Source organism: Oncorhynchus masou, chromosome 5, assembly GCF_036934945.1.
Source record: "Oncorhynchus masou masou isolate Uvic2021 chromosome 5, UVic_Omas_1.1, whole genome shotgun sequence".
Classification (NCBI taxonomy): Eukaryota; Metazoa; Chordata; class Actinopteri; order Salmoniformes; family Salmonidae; genus Oncorhynchus; species Oncorhynchus masou.
Genome location: NC_088216.1, coordinates 11,162,328 through 11,173,009, shown reverse-complemented (window position 1 = coordinate 11,173,009; position 10,682 = coordinate 11,162,328). Strand labels below are relative to the sequence as shown.

The following is a 10,682-nucleotide window of genomic DNA, read 5'->3' as shown; positions in this document are numbered from 1 at the left end:
GACCCCCTGTTCTCTCTCTGACCCCCTGTCCTCTCTCTGACCCCCTGTCCTCTCTCTCTGACCCACTGTCCTCTCTCTGACCCCCTGTTCTCTCTCTGACCCCCTTTCCTCTCTCTGACCCCCTGTCCTCTCTCTGACCCCCTGTCCTCTCTCTGACCCCCTGTCCTCTCTCTCTGACCCACTGTCCTCTCTCTGACACACCTGTCCTCTCTCTGGCCCCCTGTCCTCTCTCTCTGACCCACTGTCCTCTCTCTCTGACCCACTGTCCTCTCTCTCTGACCCACTGTCCTCTCTCTGACCCCCTGTCCTCTCTCTGACCCCCTGTCCTCTCTCTGATCCCCTGTCCTCTCTCTCTGACCCACTGTCCTCTCTCTGACCCCCTGTCCTCTCTCTGACCCCCTGTCCTCTCTCTGACCCCCTGTCCTCTCTCTGACCCCCTGTCCTCTCTCTCTGACCCCCTGTCCTCTCTCTGACCCCCTGTCCTCTCTCTGATCCCCTGTCCTCTCTCTCTGACCCACTGTCCTCTCTCTGACCCCCTGTCCTCTCTCTGACCCCCTTTCCTCTCTCTGACCCCCTGTCCTCTCTGACCCCCTGTCCCGTCCCGTAGGTGCAGTACCACTTCCGATCCCGTAACGTGGTGCTCCAGAGGAGTCTGAGTGGAGCAGGTTACAACAACACCTTCCCCTACAGCTGGGGGGGGTCTTCTGACATAGACCTGATGGCTGATGAGACTGGCTTCTGGGCAGTCTACACCTCCATACCTAACGCTGGGAACATACTGGTAGGTAGTCTACACCTCTAACACACTGGTAGGTAGTCTACATCTCTAACATACTGGTAGGTAGTCTACACCTCCTTACCTAACGCTGGGAACATACTGGTAGGTAGTCTACACCTCTAACATACTGGTAGGTAGTCTACACCTCCATACCTAACGCTGGGAACATACTGGTAGGTAGTCTACAACTCTAACATACTGGTAGGTAGTCTACATCTCTAACATACTGGTAGGTAGTCTACACCTCTAACATACTGGTAGGTAGTCTACATCTCTAACATACTGGTAGGTAGTCTACATCTCTAACATACTGGTAGGTAGTCTACATCTCTAACATACTGGTAGGTAGTCTACACCTCTAACATACTGGTAGGTAGTCTACACCTCTAACATACTGGTAGGTAGTCTGCACCTCTAACATACTGGTAGGTAGTCTACATCTCTAACATACTGGTAGGTAGTCTACACCTCTAACATACTGGTAGGTAGTCTGCACCTCTAACATACTGGTAGGTAGTCTACATCTCTAACATACTGGTAGGTAGTCTACATCTCTAACATACTGGTAGGTAGTCTACATCTCTAACATACTGGTAGGTAGTCTACACCTCTAACATACTGGTAGGTAGTCTACACCTCTAACATACTGGTAGGTAGTCTACACCTCTAACATACTGGTAGGTAGTCTACACCTCTAACATACTGGTAGGTAGTCTACACCTCTAACATACTGGTAGGTAGTCTGTACCTCTAACATACTGGTAGGTAGTCTACACCTCTAACATACTGGTAGGTAGTCTACACCTCTAACATACTGGTAGGTAGTCTACATCTCTAACATACTGGTAGGTAGTCTGCACCTCTAACATACTGGTTGTAGTCTACACCTCTAACATACTGGTAGGTAGTCTACACCTCTAACATACTGGTAGGTAGTCTACATCTCTAACATACTGGTAGGTAGTCTGCACCTCTAACATACTGGTTGTAGTCTACACCTCTAACATACTGGTAGGTAGTCTGCACCTCTAACATACTGGTAGGTAGTCTACATCTCTAACATACTGGTAGGTAGTCTACATCTCTAACATACTGGTAGGTAGTCTACATCTCTAACATACTGGTAGGTAGTCTACACCTCTAACATACTGGTAGGTAGTCTGTACCTCTAACATACTGGTAGGTAGTCTGCACCTCTAACATACTGGTAGGTAGTCTACATCTCTAACATACTGGTAGGTAGTCTACATCTCTAACATACTGGTAGGTAGTCTACATCTCTAACATACTGGTAGGTAGTCTACACCTCTAACATACTGGTAGGTAGTCTACACCTCTAACATACTGGTAGGTAGTCTACACCTCTAACATACTGGTAGGTAGTCTACACCTCTAACATACTGGTAGGTAGTCTGCACCTCTAACATACTGGTAGGTAGTCTACACCTCTAACATACTGGTAGGTAGTCTACACCTCTAACATACTGGTAGGTAGTCTACACCTCTAACATACTGGTAGGTAGTCTACACCTCTAACATACTGGTAGGTAGTCTACATCTCTAACATACTGGTAGGTAGTCTGCACCTCTAACATACTGGTTGTAGTCTACACCTCTAACATACTGGTAGGTAGTCTACACCCTGTAGTCTACACTCTAACATACTGGTAGGTAGTCTACACCTCTAACATACTGGTAGGTAGTCTACACCTCTAACATACTGGTAGGTAGTCTACATCTCTAACATACTGGTAGGTAGTCTGCACCTCTAACATACTGGTAGGTAGTCTACACCTCTAACATACTGGTAGGTAGTCTGTACCTCTAACATACTGGTAGGTAGTCTACACCTCTAACATACTGGTAGGTAGTCTACACCTCTAACATACTGGTAGGTAGTCTGCACCTCTAACATACTGGTAGGTAGTCTACACCTCTAACATACTGGTAGGTAGTCTACATCTCTAACATACTGGTAGGTAGTCTACACCTCTAACATACTGGTAGGTAGTCTACACCTCTAACATACTGGTAGGTAGTCTACACCTCTAACATACTGGTAGGTAGTCTACATCTCTAACATACTGGTAGGTAGTCTACACCTCTAACATACTGGTAGGTAGTCTACACCTCTAACATACTGGTAGGTAGTCTACATCTCTAACATACTGGTAGGTAGTCTGCACCTCTAACATACTGGTAGGTAGTCTACATCTCTAACATACTGGTAGGTAGTCTACACCTCTAACATACTGGTAGGTAGTCTACACCTCTAACATACTGGTAGGTAGTCTGCACCTCTAACATACTGGTAGGTAGTCTACATCTCTAACATACTGGTAGTAGTTTACACCTCTAACATACTGGTAGGTAGTCTACACCTCTAACATACTGGTAGGTAGTCTGCACCTCTAACATACTGTTAGGGAGGATGTATGTGTGTGTGTCACAGGTCACGTCTCTCTCTTTCTCATTTATCTTTCTTCCCTCCCTCCCTCACCCCCTCGTTCCCTCCCTCCCTCACCCCCTCGTACCCTCCCACTCTCCCTCACCCCCTCGTACCCTCCCTCCCACCCTCACCCCGTCGTTCCCTCCCTCCCTCCCTCACCCCGTCGTTCCCTCCCCTCCCTCCCTCACCTCATCGTTCCCTCCCCCCCTCACCCCCTCGTTCCCTCCCTCCCTCCCTCACCCCCTCGTACCCTCCCACTCTCCCTCACCCCCTCGTACCCTCCCTCCCACCCTCACCCCGTCGTTCCCTCCCTCCCTCACCCCGTCGTTCCCTCCCTCCCTCACCCCGTCGTTCCCTCCCTCCCTCCCTCACCTCATCGTTCCCTCCCTCCCTCCCTCACCCCGTCATTCCCTCTCTCCCTCCCTCCCCCTTCCTCCCTCCCTCCCTCCCCCTCCCCCTCACCCCCCCTCACCCCCCCTCTCTCTCTCCCCTCCCTCCCCCTCTCTCCCTCCCCCTCTCTCCCTCCCCCTCCCCCTCCCTCCCTCCCTCCCCCCTCCATCCCTCCCTCCCTCACCCCCTCCCTCCCTCTCTCCAGGTCAGTCGGTTGGATCCTCGTTCTCTCGACATTCTCCAGAGTTGGGACACAGGGTTTCCTAAACGCAGTGCAGGGGAGACCTTCATGATCTGTGGTACCCTGTACGTCACCAACTCCCATCTGGCCGGAGCTAAGGTCCACTTTGCTTACCACACCAACTCCTCCAGCTATGAGTACACAGACATCCCCTTCCACAACCAGTACTCTCACATCTCCATGATGGACTACAACCCCAGAGAAAGGGCCCTCTACACATGGAACAATGGACATCAGGTCATCTATAATGTGACCCTGTTTCATGTTATACAGAGCGATGGATAGAGGAGGAGAGGAGGGGAGGAGGGAAAGGAGAGAGACTGACGGACTATATCTCTATACAGAGAGAGGAGGAGGAGGAGGAGGAGGGGGAGGAGGAGGTGGAGGAGGAGGAGGGGGGGAGTGGGTGAGAGACTGATGACTATATCTTGAGATGAAGAGGAGGAAGAAGAGGAGAGGAGGAGGAGAAGGAGGACTGATGGACTCTATTTATAGAGAAGGAGGAGGAGAAGGAGGACTGATGGACTGTATCTCTAGAGAGAGAGGAGAAGGAGGACTGATGGACTATATCTCTAGAGAGATAGAGGAGGAGAAGGAGGACTGATGGACTATATCTCTAGAGAGAGAGAGGAGGAGAAGGAGGACTGATGGACTATATCTCTAGAGAGAGGAGGAGGACTGATGGACTATATCTCTAGAGAGAGGAGGAGAAGGAGGACTGATATCTCTAGCGAGAGGAGGAGGACTGATGGACTATATCTCTAGAGAGAGGAGGAGGACTGATGGACTATATCTCTAGAGAGAGGAGGAGGACTGATGGACTATATCTCTAGAGAGAGGAGGAGGACTGATGGACTATATCTCTAGAGAGAGGAGGAGAAGGAGGACTGATGGACTATATCTCTAGAGAGGAGGAGGACTGATGGACTATATCTCTAGAGAGAGAGGAGGAGAAGGAGGACTGATGGACTATATCTCTAGAGAGGAGGAGGACTGATGGACTATATCTCTAGAGAGAGGAGGAGGACTGATGGACTATATCTCTAGAGAGGGGAGGAGGACTGATGGACTATATCTCTAGAGAGGAGGAGAAGGAGGACTGAGAGGAGGAGAAGGAGGACTGATGGACTATATCTCTAGAGAGAGGAGGAGGACTGATGGACTATATCTCTTGAGAGAGGAGGAGGACTGATGGACTATATCTCTAGAGAGAGGAGGAGGACTGATGGACTATATCTCTAGAGAGAGGAGGGGGACTGATGGACTATATCTCTAGAGAGAGAGGAGGACTGATGGACTATATCTCTAGAGAGAGGAGGAGGACTGATGGACTATATCTCTAGAGAGAGAGGAGGAAGACTGATGGACTATATCTCTAGAGAGAGGAGGAGAAGGAGGACTGATGGACTATATCTCTAGAGAGGGGAGGAGAAGGAGGACTGATGGACTATATCTCTAGAGAGAGGAGGAGGACTGATGGACTATATCTATAGAGAGAGGAGGAGAAGGAGGACTGATGGACTATATCTCTAGAGAGAGGAGGACTGATGGACTATATCTCTAGAGAGAGGAGGAGGACTGATGGACTATATCTCTAGAGAGAGGAGGACTGATGGACTATATCTCTAGAGAGAAGAGGAGGACTGATGGACTATATCTCTAGAGAGAGGAGGAGGACTGATGGACTATATCTCTAGAGAGAGGAGGAGGACTGATGGACTATATCTCTAGAGAGAGGAGGAGGACTGATGGACTATATCTCTAGAGAGAGAGAGGAGGAGAAGGAGGACTAATGGACTATATCTCTAGAGAGAGGAGGAGGACTGATGGACTATATCTCTAGAGAGAGGAGGACTGATGGACTATATCTCTAGAGAGAGGAGGAGGACTGATGGACTATATCTCTAGAGAGAGGAGGAGGACTGATGGACTATATCTCTAGAGAGAGAGGAGGACTGATGGACTATATCTCTAGAGAGAGGAGGAGAAGGAGGACTGATGGACTATATCTCTAGAGAGAGGAGGAGGACTGATGGACTATATCTCTAGAGAGAGAGGAGGACTGATGGACTATATCTCTAGAGAGAGGAGGAGGACTGATGGACTATATCTCTAGAGAGAGGAGGAGGACTGATGGACTATATCTCTAGAGAGAGGAGGAGGACTGATGGACTATATCTCTAGAGAGAGGAGGACTGATGGACTATATCTCTAGAGAGAGAGGAGGACTGATGGACTATATCTCTAGAGAGAGGAGGAGGACTGGTGGACTATATCTCTAGAGAGAGGAGGAGGACTGATGGACTATATCTCTAGAGAGAGAGGAGGACTGATGGACTATATCTCTAGAGAGAGGAGGAGAAGGAGGACTGATGGACTATATCTCTAGAGAGAGGAGGAGGACTGATGGACTATATCTCTAGAGAGAGAGGAGGACTGATGGACTATATCTCTAGAGAGAGGAGGAGGACTGATGGACTATATCTCTAGAGAGAGGAGGACTGATGGACTATATCTCTAGAGAGAGGAGGAGAAGGAGGACTGATGGACTATATCTCTAGAGAGAGGAGGACTGATGGACTATATCTCTAGAGAGAGAGGAGGAGGACTGATGGACTATATCTCTAGAGAGGAGGAGGACTGATGGACTATATCTCTAGAGAGAGGAGGAGAAGGATGACTGATGGACTATATCTCTAGAGAGAGGAGGAGAAGGAGGACTGATGGACTATATCTCTAGAGAGAGAGAGAGCCTGTATCTGGGACAGTTGGTGTGTCTATATATTTGAGGACAATACATTCTGACTGCAGATGGAAAAAGTCTGTGTTTGTGGAGAAAAGATAGAGACACAGAAGTTGAATATGTTGTTCTACTTTATGACCAGAGCCCAATGTAGTGCACTATATCAGGAATAGGGCTCTGGTCTAATGTAGTGCACTATATAGAGAATAGGGCTCTGGTCTATAGAAGTGCACTATATAAGGAATATGGTATCATTTGGGCCTCTATATAATATTGATAATGTGTTGAGAGAGACAGCATGGTTCTTTATGTTCAACCTGAAATAAATGTTCCTGTTTACCATCTATCAGTCTGCTGTTATTTCTGGAACAGAGGAGAGGAGAGGAGAGGAGAGGAGAGGAGAGGAGAGGAGAGGAGAGGAGAGGAGAGGAGAGGGAGAGGAGAGGAGAGGAGAGGAGAGGGAGAGGAGAGAGGAGGGGAGGGGGAGGGGAGGGGAGGGGAGGGGAGGGGAGGGGAGGGGGAGGGGAGAGGAGGAGGAGAGGAGAGGGAGAGGAGGAGGAGAGGAGAGGAGAGGAGAGGAGAGGAGAGGAGAGGAGAGGAGAGGAGGAGGAGAGGAGAGGAGAGGAGAGGAGAGGAGAGGAGAGGAGAGGAGAGGAGAGGAGAGGGGAGGGGAGGGGAGGGGAGGGGAGGGGAGGGGGGAGGGGGAGGGGAGGGGAGGGGGGGGAGGGGAGGGGAGGGGGAAAGAGGAGAGAGGAGAGGAGAGGAGGAGAGGAGAGGGAGAGGAGAGGTGAGGAGAGGGAGAGGAGAGGAGAGGAGAGGAGAGGGAGAGGAGAGAGGTGAGGAGAGGAGAGGAGAGGAGAGGAGAGGAGAGGAGAGGAGAGGAGAGGAGAGGTGAGGAGAGGAGAGGAGAGGAGAGGATGGGGCAGATGAAGGAGAAGCAGTAGAAGAGGAGGGGAGGAGGAGAGGAGGGGGCAGATGAAGGAGAAGCAGTAGAAGAGGAGGGGAGGAGGAGAGGAGGGGGCAGATGAAAGAGAAGCAGAAGAGGAGGGGAGGAGGAGAGGAGGGGGCAGATGAAGGAGAAGCAATAGAGGAGGAGAAGAGGAGGGGAGGAGGAAAGGAGGGGGCAGATGAAGGAGAAGCAGTAGAGGGGGAGAGGAGGAAGAGAGGAGGAGAGGAGGAGGGGAGGAGGGAGATGAAGGATAAGCAGTAGAGGAGGGGAGGAGGGGGAGTGGAGAGGATGAGAGGAGGAGAGGAGGAGGCAGATGAAGGAGAAGAGGAGAAGAAACAGTAGAGAAGGAGAGGAGAAGAGGAGAGGAGGAGAAACAGTAGAGAAGGAGAGGAGGAGGGGAGGAGAAGAGGAGAGGAGATGAAACAGTAGAGGAGAGGAGGGGAGGAGGAGGGGAGGAGGAGGGGAGAGGAGAAGAAACAGTAGAGGAGAGGAGGGGAGGAGGAGAGGAGAGGAGAAGAAACAGCAGAGGAGAGGAGGGGAGGAGGAGAGGAGAGGAGAAGAAACAGTAGAGGAGAGGAGGGGAGGAGGAGAGGAGGGAGATGCATAACCAAATCAACAAAGAAAATAAGATATGAAAAAACAGTCTGGAAGAGTCTAAAAAGGGAAAGCATGGGATGTGTGTGTGTGTGTGTGTGTGTGTGTGTGTGTGTGTGTGTGTGTGTGTGTGTGTGTGTGTGTGTGTGTGTGTGTGTGTGTGTGTGTGTGTGTGTGTGTGTGTGTGTGTGTGTGTGGCATTAGACTATGACTCACAATAATTGTGTCTTATTATTTCCAAGTCACGACCCCTACTGTCCTGAATCCATGATAAACACACACATAATGAACAGACTACTAACGTAGAGTGGGAGGGAGGGAGGGAGGGAGGGAGGGAGGGAGGGAGGGAGGGAGAAGGAGGCGATGAAAGGAGAGATGGACAGAGGGAGGAGGAGACAAATGGGAGATGGACGGAGGGAGGAGGAGACGAAGGAGAGATGGCTCACCGCCATGCGTCTGTCCTCTATTTTGACTGTGATGTTGGAATATGGTTATATTATATTGATGTTGTTGTGACAGAATGTGGTTATATTATATTGATGTTGTTGTGACAGAATGTGGTTATATTATATTGATGTTGTTGTGACAGAATGTGGTTATATTATATTGATGTAGTTGTGACAGAATGTGGTTATATTATATTGATGTTGTTGTGACAGAATGTGGTTATATTATATTGATGTTGTTGTGACAGAATGTGGTTATATTATATTGATGTTGTTGTGACAGAATGTGGTTATATTATATTGATGTTGTTGTGACAGAATGTGGTTATATTATATTGATGTTGTTGTGACAGAATGTGGTTATATTATATTGATGTTGTTGTGACAGAATGTGGTTATATTATATTGATGTTGTTGTGACAGAATGTGGTTATATTATATTGATGTTGTTGTGACAGAATGTGGTTATATTATATTGATGTTGTTGTGACAGAATGTGGTTATATTATATTGACGTTGTTCTGACAGAATGTGGTTATATTATATTGATGTTGTTGTGACAGAATGTGGTTATATTATATTGATGTTGTTGTGACAGAATGTGGTTATATTATATTGACGTTGTTCTGACAGAATGTGGTTATATTATATTGATGTTGTTGTGACAGAATGTGGTTATATTATATTGATGTTGTTGTGACAGAATGTGGTTATATTATATTGATGTTGTTGTGACAGAATGTGGTTATATTATATTGATGTTGTTGTGACAGAATGTGGTTATATTATATTGATGTTGTTGTGACAGAATGTGGTTATATTATATTGATGTTGTTGTGACAGAATGTGGTTATATTATATTGATGTTGTTGTGACAGAATGTGGTTATATTATATTGATGTTGTTGTGACAGAATGTGGTTATATTATATTGATGTTGTTGTGACAGAATGTGGTTATATTATATTGATGTTGTTGTGATGTTGGAATATGGTTATATTATATTGCCGTTGTTAAGACGTTGGTCCTCATTTTTTCTCCTCTCTTACTTTCACTCTCTTCCTCCATTTCTACTTCTCTCTTTCACTCTCTTCTTCTCCCCTTCCCCCTCCCCCTCCTCTCCACACCTCTCTTCCTCTCCTCCACCCTCTCATCCTCCTCCTCCTCCTCCACCCCCTCTCGTCCTCTCCTCCACCCTATCCTCCTCCTCCTCCTCTTCCTCCTCCTCCTCCTCCTCCTCCTCCTCCTCCTCACCCTCTCTTCCTCTCCACCCTCTCCTCCTCCTCCTCCTCCTCCTCCTCTTCCTCTCCTCCACCCTCTCCTCCTCCTCCTCCTCCTTCTCCTCCTCCACCCTCTCTTCCTCTCCTCCACCTTCTCCTCCTCCTCCTCCTCCACCCCCTCTCTTCCTCTCCTCCACCCTCTCCTCCTCCTCCCTCCTCCTCCTCTTCCTCTCCTCCACCCTCTCCTCCTCCTCCTTCTCCTCCTCCACCCTCTCTCCTCTCCTCCACCCTCTCCTCCACCCTCTCCTCCTCCTCCTCCTCCTTCTCCTCCTCCACCCTCTCTTCCTCTCCTCCACCCTCTCCTCCTCCTCCTCCTCCTCCTCCACCCTCTCTTCCCCTCCCCCTCCTCTCCACACCTCTCTTCCTCTCCTCCACCCTCTCCTCCTCCTCCTCCTCCTCCTCCACCCTCTCTTCCCCTCCCCCTCCTCTCCACACCTCTCTTCCTCTCCTCCACCCTCTCCTCCTCCTCCTCCTCCTCCTCCTCCAACCCCTCTCTTCCTCTCCAGTGTATCATGTCCTGGCATGGCCCCAGTCTGACAGTCTCCATCCTTCCCTGGTGCTCAGGTTCCCCCCTCCTTTATCTTCTTCGCACCGTCCTCTTCTCTCTCCTGGCACAGGTTCTCCATCCTTCCCCTGGTGCTAGGCAACCCCCCGCCCCCCCTCTCTCTCTCTCTCTCTCTCTCTCTCTCTGTCTCTCTCTCTCTCTCTCTCTCTCTCTGTCTCTCTCTCTCTCTCTCTCTCTCTCTCTCTCTCTGTCTCTCTCTCTCTCTCTCTCTCTCTCTCTCTGTCTCTGTCTCTCTGTCTGTCTCTCTC

At 49.3% G+C, this 10,682-nt stretch overlaps 1 protein-coding gene across 1 annotated transcript in view; it reads left to right on the top strand.

The window, feature by feature from the left end:
• The window catches only part of LOC135532957 (noelin-2-like), a 72,200-nt gene extending 68,018 nt beyond the window's left edge, over positions 1–4,182 (top strand). Inside the window, exons 7-8 of the mRNA XM_064960384.1 lie at positions 608–781; positions 3,823–4,182. Of these exons, the coding sequence (XP_064816456.1) occupies positions 608–781; positions 3,823–4,143 (495 nt within the window). The 3' untranslated portion in view covers positions 4,144–4,182. The remainder of the gene's footprint in view (positions 1–607; positions 782–3,822) is intronic.
• The last annotated feature ends 6,500 nt before the right edge of the window (positions 4,183–10,682 follow it).